The sequence below is a fragment of the Agelaius phoeniceus genome, chromosome 2 (assembly GCF_051311805.1).
Source record: "Agelaius phoeniceus isolate bAgePho1 chromosome 2, bAgePho1.hap1, whole genome shotgun sequence".
Classification (NCBI taxonomy): domain Eukaryota; kingdom Metazoa; phylum Chordata; class Aves; order Passeriformes; family Icteridae; genus Agelaius; species Agelaius phoeniceus.
This window is the reverse complement of record NC_135266.1, coordinates 19,915,675-19,940,272: the sequence shown is the minus strand read 5'-3', so window position 1 is coordinate 19,940,272 and position 24,598 is coordinate 19,915,675. Positions and strand designations below refer to the sequence as shown.

The 24,598-nt window shown below is 39.4% G+C and overlaps 1 protein-coding gene across 5 annotated transcripts in view; it reads right to left on the bottom strand.

Moving 5' to 3' along the window:
* The window catches only part of ARHGAP6 (Rho GTPase activating protein 6), a 317,190-nt gene that overhangs the window by 51,146 nt on the left and 241,446 nt on the right, over positions 1-24,598 (bottom strand). For all 5 annotated transcript variants that reach the window (XM_054627666.2, XM_077173171.1, XM_077173159.1 and 2 more), the window contains one exon: positions 8,724-8,883. In XM_054627666.2, the coding sequence (XP_054483641.2) occupies positions 8,724-8,883 (160 nt within the window). The remainder of the gene's footprint in view (positions 1-8,723; positions 8,884-24,598) is intronic.

Here is a 24,598-nt window from a genome sequence, read left to right as displayed (position 1 = left end):
CTGCTCAGAGCTGTGATGGAGAAATGAAATGAGAAAGGAGCTCTCAGTGTGTAGAAGTGAAATCATGTTGCAGCAGGTCTCTCACTGGACAGTTTGGTGCTCAAATGACTGAGCTGTTATCCCTCTGAAAAATGACCAACGGATCTTACTTCTAATAATGTCTCTTTGTAGTAATTACCTGTCCTTTGCATCATCAATCATAACAGAAACAGGTGTTGAAAATGTAAACCACACAGAAAAAAGACACAAGGAGCTCTGCAGAGAACACTTGGGTTGACTTCCTGCACAGAAATAGAGTCACATGGACATCTGTCTAATCTATTCTTCAAATCCTTCAGCAGGAGATTACATCTCCATTAAATCTCAAGGCAGCCTTTTCAATGTAAAAGCCTAATACAAAGATATATATAGTACCACAGCTCTGATAAAATAAATCTATCTGGAGTCACTTTATCTTTCCTAATTAGTATCTAGAGACATTACGTTTCTGGCACCAACCACAACTGCACTTAAATCATGCCTGTGGAAAAACTAGAGAAAATTTATTACCTAAGGCAAGAAAAAAATCATCAGGAATATTCCCTAATGCACTTCTGAAAGGAGCAACACACACAAGATAATATAAATAAAGTCTGATTTTCAACTGAAATTTTTGCAGAAGTATACTGGAAGAATACATGTTATACTGATGTTCCATGCTGGCAAAGCTCTGCCAAAGGCAAGCAGAATATAGAAACTGGTAGGCTGCAATGTCAGTACTCTTAATAAAGGTTCAAAAGCTTTTTCCTTGGCATGTATTTACTGGTATTTATTCTTTGGCTTTGAACAACAACAAAGCACAAATTCATAAGTCACTATCGAATCACCAGACATATACATTTTACTATTGGCAAAAAACAGGACAGCCTAGATGGGCATTCAGAATCAAAGGGTAAGTACTACATGAAGTGTTAAAGACAGATTTGGCAGAACACATCCAGGAATGTCTCTGTTACACTAGTGTTCTCTCAAAGGAAAAAGACTGAAATACACCTAATTTTGCAAAGCAGTTTTAGAGCCTCTCAATGTGTATTTTGCTTCCCAACACTGATCCTCTCTACCACGTGTCTCAACTTTTGAATATGGCCAATGGTCAAGATCAATGTTTTAAAATGAAAGCTGAGATTTTCCTATCTGACACTAATACAGACAAAATACCAAATATACTTACATGTACTTCAAGTCAGTAGCTATTTCAAGTGTAGTCTTAAAGAAGCTACATTAGATAGAATTTTTTTTTTTGTCTCAGAAGTAATTTTTAAATTCTATGGGACATAACATCAAATATATGTGGTGTATATATAACATCAAATATATGTCTCTGGATCTGATGTTTCAAAAGCAGTACCCTAAATGTACAACAGACAGCATCTAAATAAGCAACTGCCCTAGTAATGAAAAACCCTCGTCATGGTTCCATCATGATATATGAATATATGATATATGAACTTTTCATAATATATGGAAACATGGATTGTAATATTTCCTTATTTACCTTGGGAATTTAAGCAAGATCTCTTTCCTTCACCATGAAGGGAACTGAAAGACTCCTGTCTGTCAGTGCTCCTGCCCACTGAGCCCCACAGCTAAGTATTCCTTCAGGGTCCATCCCTGTCCTCATTCCTTTCCTCTCTCTCCACAAAATACTACACAACAGGTAGGTTTCAGAAATTACAGAAATTCTCAGAAATTATTTTAAATGTGCTAAGCTATAAACTTATTTTGTCATATTTACATTTATCAGTGCCATTGATTTTCCTGTGAAGCCTACAGTATTTTCTACCTCTGTTCTGTGTTCATACAGCACAATGAAAATGCATGCTGCTTATCAATCAATCAAAGCTCCTAGTTATTTACAAAATACTATTTAGTAAAAAAACTAGGGTTTTTTTGTTTGTAGTGATTTTTTTAATGAGTAAAACCTTTTGCTTTTAAACCTATTAGCTTAACTCTGACAGAATAGCTAAGTTGAATAAAGTCTTCCTGATGTAAACAGACATGTAAAACATGCTATGTGACACAAGAAAATCTCGGAAATCAATTTGCTGAGCACTGCAGAGTCTTTTATAAAAAAACTGCCTCACAGCAAAAATTAAAAAAGGGAACATCCCTCCTGCTTAAGTTTTGAAGATAATAAATTATTTCCCCTGTTACAATGTTAGAAAAATCATGTTCTTGCAAGCTTGATGTATTTCCATTTTGTTATTTTCTCAACAGTGACAAAAAAGTGAATTTGAAAGAAAAAATCCTGACAAAAAATTCTGCAAATTTCCTTACTGGGAGGAAAAAAGATATGAAAAAGTTTTTTTCTTGTTTTCTTATCTCTCTGCCTGGAAAAACTCCTGTCACCTTCACTTTGATAAATGCCTGTGTAGCATAGTTCAAGATTGTGTCTCACAACCTCTACCCTGCAGCAGCTGGGACTTCTCCTAGCTTAAAACATTAATTCAATTTTATTTCCTTCTTATTTTTTTTTTTACCCAGACTGAGAGATATTTGGTTTTGTTTTCTTAGAATGAAAAAAGGAATCCCTGAAAAAACACATTTTTCCATGAAATATTTAAATTGGAGTGCACAGGTGGGAAGTTTCAGTCTGAAAAATCAGCAAGTTGAACAGTTTTTATCTCTGACCAGTGTGTCTGATACAGCATAGCCAAGATTTACTAATGTAGCATAAAGGAGGAGAATTTATCTCAGCCTTACTTGTCTTAAATATAATCTTCATGAACTCTACTACATTGAAAGAAAAGCCATGGACTCATAAGCCCATGCCAGAGACAGTATTTCTATGAGAAGAATCAGCAGAGGCTGGCATTAAGAGGGGTGGTAAGAAGCCTCTACACTCAGAAGATCCCCTGACACCAGCTCAAAAGCAGCCAGTCCCTGAGCCTGTAACTCCACAATGTATATGCTACAGTTTACTCAGATGTTTTCCACTGCCACAACAGCTATAATGTATGCAACATGGTCAGTGATTAAAAACAAAGAGCAGTTTGGAGCCCTCACAAAAATGCAAGCCCAGATAAAAATCATAGTCACTCTCAGTGTTAAGGAAAATGAAAAATGAAATATAATGGTGAGTAATGTAAGCAAAAAACAGATTGAAAGAAGCATGCCCTGCCAAAATAAACAAGAAGCACAGAATTGTGTTGTGTAACTCTTAATTCCCTTTTCTATTCAGAGCTTAACTGGAATGGGGGGGGGGGCAAAGTACACAAATGAATGGTAAAAATTCAGAAAGCCCAGCCATGTTTTCCTTCATTTCAGAGACAGGGTAGCCTCAGCTCTCAGTCTGTAATCCCACACTTATCCAGCCCTGCATCTTCACACTCACCTTACTAAAACAAGTCATACAGGAGGAGACCAGTGCTCACTCCATGTGAGCAGATGCACGGTGTCAACATGTCACAAAGCTCACATACAAAACCATACACCACCACAGGTTCAAGCAGCAGCAGCTTCCCTTAAAATTACCCTCCTTAAACAACTGGGACTGCATTTAGGCTTCTAAACCTACCCTTACAACATCTTCATTGCAACTAAAGAAATGACCTGAGAACCAGATCTGACAGTGAAGTTAAGAATTACTCTCTCTCCCAAAACATCACAGAATCAAAGAATCATCAAGGTTTGAAGAGACATTCAAGATCATCCAGCCCAACTGTCAACCCAGCACAAGCAGAATCACCAGTGAACCATATATAACCCCAAAATGCTCTCCTCATTGATTCTTGCTCTCCACAAATCCTCCAGCCCCACTGCAAAGCTGAGAAGACAACATCCTGTTAGGAACTGGAAAGAACATAAGAAGTAATTTTCTCTTCTTGAATAAAGAGAAGACCCGAATGTGATCCCCAAGTCTCAAATCCTCTTCCAAGCCCCTTCACCAACATGTTCCCATCATACCTTCAAAACCCAGGCAGATGCTCTAGGAGCTGAATTGGGGTTGAAGCCTTAATTTTCCATTTGCTCAACTCCTAGTAGTTTCTACCCCTGCTTCCAAACACAGGGTCAGTAAAGTGGGACAGGACTGTTAAGATGGTCATTATAAACATGAGATATTTAAGAAACTGATCCAATCAAACCTCATTCAACAACCTCTCAGCTCAAGAGATATCTTGGAGCCATTGAACAGAAGAAAATGAGGTCCTCTGCTGCTCTGATCCCAGTTTTACCCTGCAGAAGCCATCTAACTTGAGTTAGCATTTGCTTGTGAAAACCTGTAAAAGGTTCATTGTTCTCACTAATTGTGTGCAAGGACATACACAAAATCTTAATGTCACCAAAAAGTAAGCAAACCTGAAGTGAGTTGCATCACCATTTTTTTCTCCTATTCTAAAGAAAGGATTGACTTCCCTGAAATGAGAAAAGACACGCTATATTGTAAACATGAATTGCAAAGAAGCATCAGCAGAATGGTACTGTTGTGACATTCAGAATGTCAGCAAATTAAAAATCTTTCACATAGTAATTGTATTGGTAAAGAAACTGCATAATGCTTTGCCTGGAAATTACATCCTTGTGCAACGTAACACATTAACCAACAGAAGATAAATGACTCTTGGTCTAATTTCTGGCGGAAAATGAGGGAATGACATGGGAGATCAAAATAGGAGTTGATTACAGAATTTGAAAGATAAAAGGCAGAAAAGCAAGACAACAAGAAACAAATGTGAAACATCTCATGGTATATGTAAAACTAGTACCTCTTGATCAACTTGAATTCATTCATACACTTTAGTGCAATTGCAGCATATTTTAAATGATATGCTGGTTAAAGAAATTCCTGTGGGAAGTGATCTCTGTGACCACAGGATGTTTTACTAGGAGATGTTAGTAACGTTCTTCATTAACAGTAATAGCTACAATACAGTGAAGGAGAGGGATTACATATGAGGTATCACAGTCTATGCATTCCTACACAAGCGTGGGAATAGCCAGACGAGCCCTGGCAGAGGTAAACTGCACGAGCTGTGACAAAGGGACTGTCTGAGCATGGCAGGGCTGAAGCATTATGAAGAAGCAACCAGTAACAGCATCTGTGGTTGTAAAGATAAGGCAGAGGCATCTGTACTCTGGTTTAACCTCCATGCAAGCACGTTTGGCACAAACACTTGTTAGCCACAAACAATGAATTTTTACTTTTCACCATACCTATGCCAGTGAATGTAATCATTCAAAAGCCTGTAGGAAGCAAATGCCCAGCAGGCACATGCATGTTCTAATGTAATTCTCTACCAAGTTTTGAAAAGCAGCCAAAGAAACACAAAGAAGTCAAACTCTATGCACAGATTTCTAAATTTTCTAATACATAAATAGCTCCACTTGCCTCCTCTCATGAATATTTTCATATGGCATTCTCTGAAGTAGAAGAGAGTTGTAGAGTACATCTTTCATTTTTCTGGAACCCTCCAGACCTACAGAGCGCCTCTAGCTCTCTCAGACAGTACTAGTTCTACATCTCACAGTTTTAACAATCTGTTTTTAACTTGAGTCTGGTTTTAACCTGATGGCTGTGATGGAATTTTATTTTATTTGCATTCTTGCGTGTCCAAAGTGCCCAAGCCAGCTTCACATGGATAAAACTTGAAATTCCCATGTTCGACTGTGATGATTAACTGGATGGCTGCCTGTAAACTCTTGTTATAAATTTTCATTCCACACATTTAAAAATTATAGGAACATGAAATGGACTTCAGAGTGTCTCTGCAAAGGGCCTAAACCAATCTGTAATAATTTCAGAACATGGTAGATTCTTATTCTCCTATCAAAGTACCATCAGAGATGTAGCATGATGGATTGACAGAGTGATTATTAGATATACCCACTTCAAAATATGATTTATTTCTGTTGTCAAAACTGGTGCCAAGCTTTGAAAGAGGATGGACAGTTAAATACAAAATGTACCTTAATTCTAGCTATTACCTTCACTTCCTTCAATAGATGGTATTACAACATTTTAAAATTCAGTTGTACTGGCTATTCTTTTGTGATGTATACCTTAAGACACAGAAAATCTAATGATCTGGTCATTCAAAGCAAGAATGCAGATGTGCAATTATTTGCCTCTTATTAATAATCTCACTGGTACATCCAAACTGGAGAGCAGAACTGAATAGCCAATTTATTTCTCAGTCAAACTGAGCCAAGAGATTCATGAAATGATGGGGCCAGCAGTAGCAATGAAACAGTAGCCTGAAGTTCCTGACTTTCTGAAATGCCTTTTATTTTTAAATGTTAAACAAACATTTATATTCTTATTTAGTTTCTACCTTTACAATTACACTTTTCAGACTCAATATATCTAAAACTTCGTGTTTTATATTTACCCATGTATATATATGCTGTGAAAATAAAATTAGGATTTGTGTGTGATTCAAACCTGAAAGACTCCCCAAATATTTGGGCTTTCATGGCAGTCCCAGCAGGAAACAGCAAGCAGAACACAAAAGCAATACTCACTCTTCCAACTCAGAGTTTCTGAGCATAGCTCAGTGGAGACTGGTGACAAGTGGTGTTCCTCAGGGGTCCCCATTGGCACCCCCAGAGCATGGTCTCTCTGTCAGTGACACAGACAGTGACACTGAGTACACCCTCAGAAAATCTACCAAGAGCAAACTGAGTGGAGTGGTTGACACACCTGAGGGATGGGTCACATCCAGAGGGACCTGGACAAGCTTGAGAACTGGGCCCAGGGAAACCCCATGAGGTCCTGCACCTGGACAGCTCCTGGCATCCATACAGGCTGGAGATGAACGGATTCAGAGCAGCCCTGCTGAGAGGGAATTGGGGCTGCTGGTGGATGAGAGGCTGGACATGAGCCAGCGATGGGCCCTTGCAGCCCAGAAAACCAAACACATCCTACACTACATCCAAAGCAGCATGGCCAGCAGGGCCTCTCTGCTCTGCTCTGGTGAGACCCCACCTGGAGTGCTGCATACAGTTTTGGGGTCCTCAGCACAGGAAGGATATGGACCTGTTAGAGCAGGTCTAGAGAAAGGCCACAGAAATCACCAGAGGGATGGAGCATCTCTGCTACAAAGACAGGCTAACAGAGCTGGGGTTGCTCAGCTCAGAGAAAGAAGACTCTGGAGAAATCTTACTGTGGCCTTTTAGTAATGAAAGGGAGATTAAAAGAAAGGTGGGGACAGTCATTCTAGTAGGGTCTGTTGCAACAGGAAAAGGGGTAATGGTTTTAGAACAAAAAAGAATAGATTTAGAGTAGGTGTAAAAAAGATATTTTATGGTGAAGGTGATGAGATTGCCCAGATAGGTGGTAGATACCCAATCCCTGAAAACATTCAAGGCCAGGTTGCATGGGACCCTGAGCAACCTCATCTCGTTCAAGATGTCTCTGCTTATTGCAGGGTTTGGACTAGGTGACCTTTAAGGTCCCTTCCAAGCTAAGCCATTCTATCAATGTGTATACTCAATTGTCTCAGATGATATTACCACACATCCATCCACATATGCAGGACCTCCATATGTGCATTTTCATTTCTCTTGGGAGCAGCCATTGGCAGTTCAGACTGTCAGAAATTATTGGAATGCTCTTAGTGTTCCAGTTCTTCCTAGGAATATCTGATAAAATTGTTTTCCTGTTGATCAAACTTGTTTTTGAGGGACCAGGGAAGCTGGTGAGGCTTGAAGAAATTGATAAAATCCGTCTCACTACAAACTGATGCCTTGCTATATGCATGAAGTTGGATTTTGTTGGTTTTGGCAGGAGTTTTCTGCAGATACTAAAAAGCTGATGAATACAAAAGCCTGTCTCTTTCACACTTGTTTTCTATGTCATTACTTTCACAGACTAGACAACTTGTTTTCTGCTTAACTTAGACTCATTAAAAAATTGCTTCTGTGGCATCACTGTGTATATGCTACCACACAGCACCTCTGGTCAAGGTGAGAATTCAGTGATCCCTTGTTATTCCTTATGTAAGTATACACCTGCAAAGAAACCATAGGAAAGCCAGATTTGCAGATGATTGCACAACAGCTATCTCTGCTATGCTTGGATCTTCAGCCTATAGGAAACAACAGAAACTTTCTCATTAGTGAGGTTTAGATCCTTTCCATGGTAACCTAAGAACAGGTCTACCACATGCACATCAGGATTCTGATAGCTGAGCTTCTTTTCATTTCATCTCCTATTTCCTAGGAGTTTGATGTTTTATGGTGAAAATTATCTTTTTTTTTAGGAAATAAGCAACACTGTCTTTAGGAAAACTTTGGTAGGACTCATTATTTGACATAAATGTCTTCACTGTCTATCTGAACTAGTGACAGTTGGCTTCCTTCACAGACAATGTTACACAGAGTGAAAAAAAAACATTTCTATGGTAAGATCTACCTACACAGACATTTAATTATGGATATCAGGAAAAATAAGAAATGCATTTTTCCCTCAACTGAGTATCAAGACATCCTGGCATGAATAGGTCTGATTTAGATTACCTACCCCATAGACATGTGCCCTTGATCAGATGATCCCACCCCTAGGTGGCCCAAATTGGACACAGCAGACAAACAACTTTACTCATCATTTTTACATAATGACTGTGGTTAAGCAAAACTGAAATGGAAGACAGTATCTGTGGAATAAAAAAACCCCAGTGTTTACTGCTGTGATATGAAATCAGTGGCTTACCAATCTAAATAGAGACAGCTTATCAAGCCCTTACCTTTGGGGATAGTAATCTGACAGCCCAGGTCACAGTCCTGCTGCAACTGATAAAAAGCCACTTCCTGCAGCCGAGCACGCTCCAGCTCCGAGAGGCTCTGCACGGGAACTGACTTCAGCCGAACGCTGCGCCCTGACATGCTGTTCCAAGTGAAATCACCCTACAGGAAATCAAATGGAAAAATATGAAGCATCATATGGTATGCACAGTTTAATAAACAGAACCATCTCTTTTACTGCTAGAAAAAACAACATAGGTTCTTCTCACCAAAAGGCCATTCTCTCGAACATCTCTAACTTTTCAAATATCTTTATTTTCCCTAGAGCAGCATTCCTTAAAAGGGATACAGACATGCAAAACAAGAAGTCAGTTCTGTCTGAAGCCATTTAATCAAGTATTGTTGAAAAACATTAGGATTCCAATAACAAAAAGCACAAAGCAGGGAAGGGGGGGAAAAAAGCACCCTTGCCTGCTTTTCCCAGTTTACTTTCTCTGTACAGCACTTGATGTTACTTAATTATCTTCCTGCACCATCAGTCAGAGCAGCAGATCTCCATGGACAATATCCATCTTCTCTCCCACATCTTGCTCATCCTACTCCAGCAGACTTGGAGAATGCACTGGCAGAGCCCCTTTTCCAACACATCTCATCTCCTCCTTATGACGAGGCTGTGTTTAGAATATGAACGACTAAAGGACAAGACATTCCATGTTTTTGAACAGCTGCAATAACAACCTATTTGTTAACATTTATAGAGGAAAACAGCATGAGATATGCTACATCTCTGGAAGGTACCAATTATGCTTGGAAAGCAAACTGAAAGCTTTAGCTGTTGTATATCCCACCTGTGAGAACCTACACAAGAAAACTATTCCAAAATACTCCCAGTATTCAGCTTGGGCCAGAGAAGTAATCATCACTCAAACAGAAGAGCAAGCACAAACACAACCTTAAAGCCTGACAATTAACTTAAAGTAAAACTTCCCAAATTCATCTCAAAGAGCACAGACTAGTACAGGGAGAGAAAGAATTTGTTTTTCATTCTAACCATGTTAAAAAATAAACATCAGTCTTGTCACTAAGTATAACCTGATGCAGCTGCTGATAATGAAAAAACTCTGATGCACATCAGCTGGGCGGTAAGAAACCCAACAACCTGCCTATTATCACAGCATGGCAGACTTACAATTAAAAGACTTCACTCTCATTTTCAGTTTAAATTTCAACATCTTTACCTTCACTGCATACTAATTTTTTTCACTGTAAACTTATGATTCATTAGTTCTACACATCCATCTGCAGTCAAAGGACTTCAAAAATTATTGGTAGAAGCTCCTTAATAGAAAAATCAGTAAAATTAGACTTTACTTAGCATTATGCAAACATATTTTTGCACGTTTCCATATATTTTGCCCATATATGTGCATGTATATTTATATAGACACGTACAACCTGTACATACATTTGCATTTAAGCACATATGCACATCTATGACTATGAGTGTATCCACATAGAAGCATGAGACAAAAACCATTAACAAATGTGCAGCACCATTTAGCAACACAGATTAAAGGAATTACACAGTTAACACTCTTTCTTGTGATTCACAAAATATGTTTGAGTTCAGCAAGGAATTTTTTTCTTTTTTTGCCAGAGTAGCTTTTTTAAGTCATTAAGCAATCATAATAGATAAAGGCACTACCTCAATGTCAACAACTGGACCTCTATATCTTAATGCATGTACTATGATCAATGTCTTTATAATATTTATATGCATGTGGGCTACATATGGAAAACTTCTGTGTTACCCCAGTATTTAACTACTGCAATTTCTTACTTCATTTTTTTTTCTCTTCACCTGTTCTTGCTCTTCTGGTGCCTTACTGTTGACTAACAAGATTTAGTAATCTCAGACTAAAGGTTTGCACAGTGTTACAAGCCAAGCTGTGTAGCTTAAGTCAAGCAAAACCAAACCAGCAAGAGTCACATAAACCTTATTTGAAAAACTGCAAGTAAACATTTACATTTTTTAGAAAGCTGTTGTCATTTATAGATAAAAGTGATCAAAAACATCATCCAAAACCAGACAATGTATACAACAAAACTAATTCCTTTCCAACCCTGATAATGCAAAAGAAACTTTACAAGCACAGAAGTATGCCATTCAATCTTCATGAACATATAAAATATAAAGTATTCTACAGTCAAAATGCTACAGACAGAGAAATACAGGTTTTTATGATGGAGTTTAGGGTATTTTATCTTAAGTTACTTCTCCCTCATGAGCATTTTTATAAACAAAAATATCACTGGTATGTCTACCATAAAAAATCTGAAATCCTAACCCTGAATATTAAAACAGGAATGGGAAGCAAAAATGACACCCCTAAGAAAACTTTAAGGAAACAGAATACATGTCCTGTTTCCTGTAGACCACAAAAACCAAGTGCAGCATGAGACTGCTAAGAATTAACCCAAATTAGGCAAAAGTTCCTAACTAAATTCTGCATGAATACATGAATTATTCCTCTTTTTCAGGAATGAAATAGAATTATGAAAAATAATTTATAATGAAATGAAAAATCAATTACAATAAATGAAAAAAAAAAACCAGTTTGTTATTCTGCCAGTTTGCAAGGCCCCCATATGTTCTTGGTGCTCACTGTCTAGCTAAAAACAGTTATTTGCAACATTTGCACTTTGCAATGCCTGGTTGCTCAGATTAAAGAGTTTGCAATCACTCTGCCCAATTGCTGTGCACTAAAGAAGACATTCCTTTTCAACACTTGATGGGTTTGATAAAATCTCTGCTAGGTCACATTAACATAGGTTTTTATTATGCTAATGGAACACATGACTAATAAACTAAAATATTTTTGGAAAATCATGTGGTAGGTAGGGCCAATGAAATCTCCTAATCTTTAACAGTTCAAGAAACATTTCCTTGGAAAATTCTGTTTCATTTTGCAAATATATATCACTTATATATCACCGTCTTCTAGGAGTCAAAACACAGTATTTGAGAATTTAATCTATTCAAATACTCCGATGCTTTACAAAACACAAGGTAAATTACAGGTCTCATCTTCCTCCCAAAACACTGCACAGTTATACAAACAGCCTCTAAATATTGCAAAATCATCCAGGCTTGGGAGAGGTCCAGAAAAGTCAAGCTCCCTTGAAGAATGGGTGCTCATGTAATTACATCTGCCTAAAGCTATTCAGCACTCTGTGGGGCAACCAAAGGAGGATGAGGGCAGCACAGACATGAAGAATATTTTCTGTTTCTCTCTCCATATGAGAAGAAACACTTCACCAGCCTAATTCAACATCAGCCTGACCTAGCTGGAAGCTTAAAAGGAGCAGAAGACCTTTAAGCAACAAGTCAGAATGACATGTTTGTTTTTGAAGTTCATGCTTATATGTGTGCAGACATAGTACACAGCTTGCTTTCTATTATTTAGATTATAGGACTGTAAGTCTGAATATGCTCTGCAAATGATTCCATCACCAAGAAGGAAAAAAGGCAACACAGAAACAGAAGAGTGCAACAGAAATACTGTTCTGGGATAAAGTGATCAGCCTGACAGGACACAAACTGCTAACTGCACAGCTGCCTTCATCAAAGAATTTTATGAAACCATAACCTAGACTAAAAGCCTTCTCTGTTTTTTTTTTCCACCAACCAGTCACATATTTTTCCTCTCAAATCCACAACTTCAGCTGCATTTTCTCTCTGGCATCCCCATTAACATCTAACATCTTTCCTCCACTCAACTGAGAAGTTCACTTACCAGGTAACTACCTAAAATACCAGAGCAGATGACTCAGCAAAGAAGATTGCTGGAAAACTGCACCTTTGCCTCTGAAGAATCTGAATCTGTCCATTTTCCCTGTACTTCTTGTCCACAGTCATAAGCACAATCATGAGCACATTTTTAATAAGACGCAGACTGCAGCTTTTCTGATATTCTTCAAGCATTTTTCTAATAGGTTGGATGTTTGGTAACTCCAAAATAAACATTAAGTGGTACATCCTGACTTAAGTAACACCATGCACTTAAATTACTCTTAAGCATGTCTAAGCTATTCTTGTGTGCCTGACCTTTCTCCCGAGCCTCCAACAGAAAATCTTGCAGATGTCTTTTAGAAAAGACTCGCTCTTCTGTCTTTGGTACAATACAGAAACTGGTTGACAACGGCAAAGAATGCTGAATGTAAATGCAAATCTATAGGCAGTGAGCAGCCTTGATTTCCGTGGAGTTTCAAGCCTTAGTGAGTTATGTGGATGGAAAAAGGTTAGGAAATAAGAACCCTCACACGCCACAGTTTTATAAAAAAGAATTTAATGCAAGATGGAGAGTGCAATTTTTGTCTTATGCCTTATTGCTATTGTTAATGACTTTGGTCTGTACTGATTTAGGTGAACACCATTATCAGATTAGCTGTCTACTTTTCGTTAGTCTTTTGCTCAAAGTCATTTGAAACCACTAAGATCAAAACCAATTACGTCTACTTTTTTCTATCCTAGCAACTTTTAGCTATGTGCTTGTATTTAGATGGGTGTCCACTATAAAAGAACTCAGTGGTTTTGCACAAAAAGATTATATTGCAAATAATTTGGCAATTTGCAAATAATATAGTATTAGAGTGTCTTAATTCTGTTTGTTTAATTACTTCTTTAAGCTTCATGAAACTGTATATCACTGCCATTTTACAACCTTTTGTTTCCCCATGTCATTTATTTCAACTCTCTATACAATTATTTCCAGACTCCTCAGGCATAAACTCTCACAATTTGGCTACTGGCACAGGTAATCCCTCTTCATTTCCCTGGTGCTGCTAAAGTAAAAGTCAGTCACTTCAGTACAGCTACATACTCTGTCCTATTGAATCAACATACAAAATACTGTTCCTGGACAGGATGAAAATGAAGGAGAAGGGGAAAAACTCATTTAAGTAGTCTTTTAAGCATTACATGCAGTTAAGAACTGCATGGAAACTATTATTAATGCTATCCCAGATTTCATACCTGCAAATGAAGGAAAAGTTAAAAAGCAGTAGATGGTACAAATGTGCTATGACCTGACTCACTCTGTCGCCCTCATTTCAGATGCTCTTCCATAGCACCCACAGCTCAGTGCATGACAGGCAGCACCCTGGTTTCCAGCAGGCATTGCTAACAACTGCAACCCAAGATGCTCTCAGAGCACAGATGCTCCCAAGTGTCTGCTACTACTGCAAAAGAATTCCTTCAGATGAATGAAATGCCACCTCAACACTATACAAAGAAGCACAAAACTTGCTGTGTGACATTAAAGCAATCAGAGGAAGAGATCTAAACATGGATGTACAAAGTATGGGGCCTCAACAATTAATCTTCATTAAGAAAGACTGACTTCACTAGAGTTGTTATCTAGGGTGACATCCTGTTCCCCTTGACGTCAGTGGCAAAATTATTAATATAATGTCTCCTCTAGGAAGAGAGTCAGTGCAGTCCAGATGATTCTGTGGTAGCTTGGAGCCTTGCACTAAAGTTGCCTTATCTCACACTACATTGTATTTAAGTGTAGTTTTGTTGGAAAGATCACATTTTACAAAACACTGGTTGAGATACCAAAACTACTTAATGGCAATTAATGTAACCACTGCATTGCCAAAGACAGACACTTCTTCAAATCCTGTCTCATTCCCAAGGCTGGAAACCCATGTATTCAGGATCAGTACTGCAAGGCAACCCCTGTGGGAACACTGGGAAGCTGGCATTCCACTCAGGGGAGACAGAATTCACACCCACAACAGAAATACTTCATCTAGCAAGAAGGCATGAACTCGTGTCCAGGTAAAGATATCCATGTCAGACTATTAATTACAGTGGTGATTTCCATTTATCAGAGTAAAAACTAACTTTGGTCTAAGGATAAACAGAGAGCAGAACAATGAGCATGCTTTCACAGGAGTATTAAAACTGTTGAAATAAAGGGGAAAATATTTCCAGATCAACCTTTCCAAGTTTTCTAAATGCCTCAGGATACTATATCATGTTTAGAGTATTTAAAAGGCATTCTCTTACAAAACCCTGATGTGTAATGGAGATGTATTTAATTCCTTTTCTGACATTAATAAACCTGAACGATGTACAAAGATATTGCCCAGCAAAATATTCATCCCTAACATATGGACTCTATACTGAACTTTTTCAACTGATCCAAAAACCAACCTCCCAAAGTCAGAAAGCTCCCCTAAAATGCATCAAAATATATGGTCAGTTTTTTTGGATTTCTTATACACAATTTCATACACACAATTAAACTAGACATGGCCAAATACCTTTTTGGAGGTTTCAAAATAGAGACAAAACACCTTAAAAAGCCCAAATCCAACTTCAGAATTACAGCTGAAACTTTGATGGTCTTCACATTAGCAGCTTTTTGAGTGTTTTCATGTGTAATAGAGAATTAAGCCATACTGCAATACTGTGAATTTTGCTGCAGGTTAAGGGTACAAGCAGTGCTGTCACAACTATGACTGCATGAAGTAACAAGCTGAAAAACTGCAGTAGTTAAACCATCTGGGAGCACAGCAGTGAGCTACAGAAGTTTCATCAATCTCAACACAAAAGATGTGGGATAGCCTCGTTTCATTAAGATAATTATTTTCCTTTCTATTGGTTCGTTTACTGTACATTTTGAGAGGCTGGTGCTAGGTTTTTCCAAGTGTTAAACACTTTTCCAAGTGTTAAACTCCTGCTTCATTTGGAATAACAAGAACTCTGCAACCTAATGGCAGCTGAACCAAAATCCAATACAATAGCTGCACAAATATTATTTTTAGTTGCAAAGCTTACTTAAACAGACTCCACACCAGTTCCTATGACCAACACAGATGTGATCCCAACAGCCCTCAGTGTTCAGCTGCCTGTGAAGGTGAATGAAGAGCTACAGCCATGATACACTGAAGACTGGCATCTACTCTTTGAGCTTTCCTGTGCCACAGGTTATGGAAAAGGAAGACTGTCCTGAGGACAACTCTTGCTCAATACTGCAGGTTACAGTAATCCATTCATTCCATGAGTGCCATCTAGAAAAGCCATGTGCTTACTAAATGTAAAGCTTCATGTGAGATCCTGATTATTGAAATAGTGCTCCTTCTCCTAAGCCTAACGAGATTAATGTTAAGCAAACAAAATAGTAAGGCTGAAACTATATGTGAACTGTATTTAAACAATCTGAATGAAAAAAATACAATTATGTGTCCTATTTGGATATATGATCCTGTAGTACAAAATATCCCAGTGAAACAACAAGGATCTCTGCTTGCACAGCACAAAATTAAACATTTCTGCACACAATTAGAGGTATCAATGTGATCATAGCCAATGCCTTGAACAGTTAGGAGTGGCATCTATTTGTATTATATAAAAGAGTGGCATCTATTTGTCCATATAAAAGAAAAAATTGCAACATTTTAGAAGAAAGGAAATTACCTACTATTTAAAAGAGAGAATGCATGTGAAAGAGTACACATTGTAATTTCCAAGCCTGCAAAAATCGTATCTGCCAAAGTATTGTACACAAAGCTAAAAATATGTATTTGAGTACTCTAGTTTACTTCCTGGATTTTGAGCTTTTAAGACTCATGCAGATTACATGATCTGACAAGGATACTGTCACAATCTCATAATGAAAGTTAAAATCAAATAATTCTATAGCTCCAAGAACAGAGATCTGACTAACAGCATAGTCTTTAATTCAATACAAAACTCTACTCTTACTGTTTCAAGTGGTTCATACCAGTCTTTTCTATAAACTTGTACAACTGACAGAAAGAAAAACGAGGTCTGTTGCACACAGGAAAACAGTCATCTGACTACCTGAATACCAGATCTGGCTGAAAAACAATTCTAGGACGGTATTTTCTTCTTTTGAGGGGGAGAGTGGGGCTGTGTGTTATTTACTTGATAGATACAAAATGCAAGACATCTCTAAATATTGACATTTGCAAAGTAAAGTGACAGCTCTCAGTTACACAGCTAAAATACAAAGGACTTGGGAAGAAGTCTGGGAAGTAGTGACCTGACCTGGAGCAAGAGCCTGAACCAGGCTTTCACACAATCACAGAAGCATTAAGTTGGAAACTACCTCCAAGATCATCATGTCCAACCTTTGACTGGACAGCACCATGCAAACTAAACCCCGAGCACCGTGTGCCACGTTGTCATTTCTTTAATAACTCCAGGGACGGCGACTCCACCACCTGCCTGGGCAGCACACTTCAATGCTTAACAACGCTTTCAGTGAAGAAATTACTCAGAATGTCCAACCTGAACCTGCCAAGGTGCAGCTTGAGGGTCTGTTCTCTCCTACTGCTGGTTGCAGAGAGCAGTAAGATCCCCCTGACCACCTTTTTTCTCCAGGCTAAACAATCCCACCTCCCTCAACCACCCCTGAAAGGACCTGTGCTGTCCTTCGTCAGCTCCACTGCTCTCCTCTGGACACACTCCAGCATCTCAGTGTCTTTGGAGAGGGGTCCAGAACTGGACACAGGATATGGAGTGTGACCTCACCAGTGCCCAGGACAGGGGAAGAATCCCTTCCCTTGACCTACTGGACACACTATTTCTGGTACAGGCCAGGATGCCATCGGTCTTCTTGGCCCCTGGGCACTGCTGGCTCCTGTTCAGCCACTGTCACCCAGCAACCTCAGGTCCTTTTCCACTGGCACACATCTTTCCCAGACTGGAGAGATGCCTGGGGTCATTATGGCCAAAGTGCAGGACCCAGCACATGGTCCTATTGAACCTCATGTTGCCAGGCACGGCCCATGGATCCAGGTTTACCCCATCCCAGACAACTGCCCTACTCAGGAGGCCACTGTCTGCTCCAACATCTCCATCCCTACTATGCTGAACCTCAGCAGAGATTTCCAGAGCCATCTGCAAACTCATTACATGAATGGCTCCTCTGAGAGCTGACTTGGACACCTCTAACAGTGACCACCCACCAACTCAGTACTGTGACCATGTGTGCTTCCTCATGCCCATTCTCTTTTTCATAAACTGGCTGAGATAAATGCTGAAAAAAGGTTGTAGGAGCCATTTTCTTCTTTAAGGAAGTTTTCTTGGAGTCATGGGTTTATTTCACCAGACAGCAGTGCTGCAGTGTAAGCAACACAGGAGTTCTGGAAGGTAGGGACAAGTGCATTTCAGACATGCAACAAGTAAAAAATTAGCTTTTAGAGAACAGGAGTTTTCACTTCTTTTGCTACATAATCACTCTACACTTCAGTTTTACCCCTCTCCCACTATGTTCACAAGTGCAAACATTACCCTGTGCTACACACTGATGTCATGCAGCCCAGGACAAGTCTGTACCAGAGAGTGAGTTACAGTGCTCTGCCAATCTACTCCAGTTTATTCGGACTGCGTTTCTTCCTTTATTTGTTGGGGTTTTTGTAAGATCTGGGATATCAAATTCCACCCATACCAGCAGCTGTTTTGCTGATTCTGTCTCTTTCCTGAAGACCCTGCAAAGATGATTCTCTATGGAAAAGGTTCAGAAAATACACAAACTCTATTACAAGGAAAAATACTGTGAGTACCAAAGAGGTGGCTTTGCACTCCTTAGTATTATGAATACTTTTCATCCATACAATTACTTTTCCTCTTCTTTCTATGCAATGAAGCACAATGTGATCTCTTTTTGCAAAGCACAGGACATTACATTAGCTTAATGAAAAGCACTATTCTGGCATTTCTTAGAAAAAATTTACTGTTTGCACACATGACGCTGCTGATTTGCCATTAAGTTCATTACCAAACAGGGTTTAAATATTTTTTAAGAAACCACTTCAACTATACTGGAACTATTCAAACAGCTCTGAATGGATATATAGCTATAGGTCAGACTGATGGATCTTTGTATGTACCTGGAAAGATCACTAAAAAGCACCTTAAAGCTCACCATTGTTTGTTAACTTGCAGGCTTGTTAAAGATGCGACTTCTAAAGTAAGAAATGCAAAACGGATCCACACAAATAAAAACTGCTGCAACATCAATTTTCAGGAAAAAGGTGTATTTTCTGTACTGCCCCTCCAACCTGAAGGACCCCAAATTTGAACAGACATTCCACCACTTCTTTCTTTGTTTTAAAACAGCACGTTTACTTTGGACAGAAGAGGGGAAAAATAGCCATAAAGTTCCCACTGTTATGAAAAACAGAAACAATTGCTAGAGTTACAAGCTCCTCACAGACTGAGCCAGATGATGAACAGCTCTGGATCTCTACTTTCTCATATGCAGTTAACTCAAATTTAAAAATGCAACAATAACACAGCCATGGCCATAAAACCTGATGCATACAGAAACTGTTATTTGCCAAAATGAACCTATGCAGTGGCAGCTGTTGTGCCATCAGCTTTCAAAACCCCTTTATCTTCATCATATTTTTCTGACAACTGCCTGGGTTACGTGCCCTTCATGCACAGAGCATACAAAAAAAGGATAAACATGTCACCACAGAATCCAAAGCAAACCACCTGACAAAGCCACTAAAATACAAATCAGCCTAATTACAGAGTTTGGTTTCCAAACGTTAATGTCACTTCTCATTCCATAGTTTCATTACTCTCAGTCTTTATGAAAACAGGCATGGTCAGGAAACTGGTCTGAAAACAAACAGTATTTGAAGGCTCTCAGTTTGGTGATGGATTTCCAGAGCCTGGTAAGTGCCTGCTCTTTACCCCCACTGAATCAAAGATGTTCACTTCTCTTCAAGCCCATCTAAAGCCCAAAAACATAAAACCTGATGTCACCATGAACACCACATTCAGACCGTGTTCTTCATCACACTTACCTCTATCCCATGACATACAAGATTATTCGGTTTCCTTATCCATTAACTGAGCTCTCTTTTGTCTTCAGTGTTCTTTAGTATTTGATCAGATATTCAGGCTTGAATTAAGGACACAGATCCAGATATGCTGCATCATAAAATAAATTAAGAATAATGTTGTTGACCTGCAGCTGTGTACTGAGCAGCTGAGAGTGAGCCTGGCTGGAGCAGCTGTGACTCCCAGGACACCTTTTGCTGCCAGACGTCATGAATCTTAAAGAGGAAAAATTGTGTTTTCCTTTCTCTGCTTTGAAGCAAGCTGAGAGGTTGGCCCAGGGAAAAGCTCAGTCACACAGACAGGTTGTGACTGGGTTCCCTGCTTCTTACTCCAGAGATGTGCTAAGCTAGTGCAAGGAGCTGTGAGGAAGGGGCAGATCTCCTCCCAAAAATCCTTCAGCCTGGGGATGTGGAAACTCAGAACCATCTGCAACTGCCCCAACTCTCCCTCTATCAGGAGTAGCCAAGAGTGCTGGACACAGCTGCCATGGCACCTTAGAACACAGCAAGGAGCTCTCAGCAGCTTCTGCCTGACCTTCTTGCACAGAGCTTTTTAAAACACCTTTGAAAACTTACTCAGGCAGGCCAGATAAATTTATAACATAATTTGACAACAGTAACACAGAGACTGAGCATTTTACACAGTCTGCTAAGGAAAAAATATATATCCTTGATAAAGGCACTGCTTCATAAATAATGTCTGTCATGTTCACAGTCCCCATACAGAATGCTGTCATCTATAGTGCATGGGCAGAGAGTGTAGGAATTTGTGAGCAACAAACAGTGAATCACCAATTATTCTGATGGCAGCTCTGCCCTGTGTGGCTTTTCACCAAGTCATTCTTCAGAGAGACAATTTGTTTGTTGGCTGGCACAACCCAGTGCTTCATCAGATTGCACACAGAGCCATGGGCTGGAGTTCACAGCAATGGCAAGGCAGATTATGTAGTGCAGCTTCCTGGATTTCCCCCCTCCCTCCAGATATCTACCCAGATGCTTCATCCACATCTAAATCAGCAGGCTCAAGAGCTGCCCACCAGCCAGGGTATGAGAGCCCCAGCTCAGAAACTCACAGTCCCTCTTGGGTTGACATCTTGGCCATCAGCCTCATTCCTCACAGCATCAAACTCAGACATCAGCTGTCCATAATTCTGGAGCCTTATGAAAAGCCCAGGGAAATCAATGCAGAGGCCTCAGCATTTTCAGTGCCTCAGATCCGACATCAAATCCTCAAATTACGCAGCTCCTCACCTCCATTTCCAGCCTCTTTCCACACTGCTGCCCAGGGCTGAGAGGTGCCAAGAGCAGCTGGTGTGCTGCACATTAGGCATCACACCAGACAAGATTTCCAAGGCAAACAAGCTCTCTTATCTATCTGCAGAGAGAGCTGAATAACCCCAGCTGAGTACTGTCACTGACTGTTGAGAAGCTGCAGCCAAAGAGCAGTGTTCTGTTAGTCCTCCCAAAAATATGCTGTACATTTGTAGTCCTTGCAATCTTTCTTCAAAAGTAAGTTTCTTTAGCCCACATATCCCTTGTGCCAGTATTCTCTGAGTTTCCTTAATGAGCAAAACTATTTATATAACTGGAAATGGGGTTGTGCTCCTTCTTGAGCCTGGTTTACTCAAACCATGTGATGAAGGAACTGCCATTTCCAGCTCTGCAGAGCAGCTGCCCTGCAAACAAAGTATCTAAAAATCACCAATCCTTCTTGGTGGCCCGCATAAAGATAAAATCTAATGTCTGTGAAGTATTGAGATAGCCTTTTCCACTTTTACTTCTGAGCTCCAGAGACAGGTTTTTCCCTTTATCTTAAATTTTTTAAAAAGTGAAACAATATTGGAACTATAGGTACAAATTCGTATTCATTGGAGATACAGGTTGACAGTGTTTCCTTCTTAAAAACTGAATTCTGCTTTGAACCTGGATTCCTCAGGTTATGCACTATACACTAAAAGTGTTCCCTGCAAGAAAACCCAGGGGCATGCTGTCTACACTGTCTAGATGAACTTATTTGTATATAACTTCTATTAGCTACCAGCACATCCAGAGAGTTATCTTTCCCATTTCAAACCATTTTTTTTCATTAATGCTGAGCTTTATATTTAAATACATGATATCAGAATTAAATGTTATGACACAAAATATTCACAGCTTGTGGAGAGGTTATAAAAAATATACCCTATCAGCAACAAGAAGGGAGAAAATGAACATTTGTTTTGTTCTTTGGATTGATGTTTTTCCCCGAACACTCAAAAATGTTCATCTCAAAATTTAGAACTGAGCTTGGCCTAAATTCTCATAGAAAAATTACACACTTCTGAGATTGTAACTCTGTCATTCACAGACAAGGAGTATGGGACCTTTAGTTTGTTTCTTAATTGTGCAAAATTCCAAGGACTCACTCACACTCTGGAGAGGTGCAGGATTAAGAGAACTAAATTACCAGGCATTGAGAATTCCTCTGGCTGATCTCTTGTTACACCAATGACCAATTCTAGATATAAATGCCTCATGGGACTGCCAAAAATAGCTCCAGAAACAGAATTGACCTAAAATCTCATTTTTTTTCAGTGGGAAAGAAAAAAAATACAGGATTTTGTCTTAAAAGAATATTCAAAAAAGATATGTTTTCTGTGGACAATAACAATGGTGTGGTGAAAAACTAAAATGCATTTGCAGCTAAGAATGATGGGTTTGGTCCAAAATGTGCCAGTGTGCTTCATAGGGGATGCCATTTAAGAACTTGGAATGTATAACTATGTATCTTTCCCCTTGCAAGCTGGAGTTCCTAGGACAGATTCCTTCCTCCACCTCCAGGGATGGCATCACACCACCAAAAGCCCTCCAGGCTCATTAGAAAGAACCTGGGGTATAAAACCCCCTGCAGAATGGCTTCTAGGAGACACAGCAGAGCTACCATGAATAAAAGCATACTGGATCTTTACATTTCCATGAAAATTAACTGAAAAACACTAGTTTAGGCTTTCCTGCATTCTTTTTAAACTCCACCATGGCGCCTGGAGACAGACTGAGCATTCAGAGTCATACAAGGTTATGTGCACTAGGTTCAGATGAAGCAGCTCATGCAAAAATAGAAATAAATAAGAGAAGTAAAACAACCTCTATTAAATTTACACTTCATATGATCCTAAGACCTGTGAAAATAGAGAAGTGGTGGCAAGTTGCATATGCAAAAAAGGCACTTTAATTATAGCTCTGCTGTCTGGTCCAGTAACCACAAAACACCCATCTGCTCCAGACACTCTCTGCCTGTGCCTCACAATCTCTAAAAAGCAGAAAGCAAATAAAAACCAATTAAATATATTTAACTTGGGGGTTTTTATGTCTTGATTCTAAGTGTTATCCATCACCAGAAACTGATGACTCCAAAAGAGATGATGTAAGTACTCTGACAAGTTATATTAGACTCTAATAAAAGCCCATACATTGAGACAGATGAAGAGAGAACATGCAGCATCATTCCTTCTTCCAGAAAAGGAAAACATCATAAGGAGCTGCAGAGACTGAAAGTCTGATGGAGACTAGAAGGCCATCGTGGAGGAACCAAAGCTTGGTTTGCTCCAACATGACTGTGCTGGGGCTGTAATCTCCAAGAAGAGGATTCTCTGCATTTTCTCCAAGGCTTTTTAAAAGCAGTCATTGCAATATCCTGAAAATGCCACTTTACAGCTTTCTTTTCATAAAACCACAGAGCAGATTTTATTTTTAGTGTAGCTCCAAAATCCAGGTGTGACAAGCAGCATTAGGTACAGCCCACACCTCAGCAGCCCTTGAGCCGCAAGGACAAACTCCCACCTTTGGAGGTGTTTAGATATCTGACCTGCAGAAAGTAGAGCACAGAGAGAACTAGGGACTGAACTGATATTTTGGAAAATGCTGCACTAGATTTTAAAAAGAGGGTGCAGGAGGAGTCTTGTCCAGGCCTCAGAGGGAGCTGCATGGCCAGGGAGAAGCTTGCAGCAGCTCCCCAAATGTGCAACCCCAGCTCCAAGTCCTGTTTCAGAAACCAAACTCAAAGAGCACAGGCCCTGCTCCCAAAGCATTTGAAAAGACACGTCCCATCCACAGTCTCCAAAGGAAAGACAAACATAAACAAACTCAAAGGCAGACTGAAAACCTATTTTTAGATAAATGAGGAGCACAAAAGCTTTCCAACGTCCTCTCCTTACCCCCTCTTCTATTTCTTGTCTTCCCCTCCCCTTATTCTCTATATGCCTTGGCTGTTGACTGTCAGAGGGCTGTCAACGCCCTCTGCTCCTATGTAAATTTTTTAATGGCAATCTAGTAAGCATCCCCAATCCAATTATTTTAATATGTCTATGTTAAGTAGTCACAACAGCTCCTCTCACCAACATTATTACTACTGCAATTAAAATATATATTAGCTCAAAGATCCACAAATGTCTCTTCAAATTTTACCTTTTGTTATTGATTGAGCAAAGTGTTTAGTGAAAAGAAGAGGAACCAAAAGTGTGGACTTTAGGAGCCAGTATGAAGCTCTTGCAGACAAAAGGCACACAGACACAGGAAGTCAAAGAGCTTTCACTGCAGTATCCTTGTAAAACCAACAACTGCCTCCCAGGCTGAGCTTCCTGCTGAAACTCGCACTGCTGCTGTACAAAGAACTCCCCATCCCACAGACACACAACAGCACTGCATATTGCTTTTGAACTTTCATCAAACCCTACTCACATCAAAATATCACAGCACTTCAGCTTACTATCAAAGATTTCCAGTAACATATGGGTCTAGAGATTAATTTTGAGGTTTATGAGGTCTAAAGAGCTCTTATCTGCATTATGCCCTTTAATGAGCTAAATAAGATTATTTGATATAGCTCATTAATAACCACAAAGTATACTCAAGGGAAACTCAATCCAAAACCCTTTATTTTGAAATAAGAGGGATTATACACTTAAGTATCATTGCAATATGCTTCTAACAGGCTGTGGATGAGTTT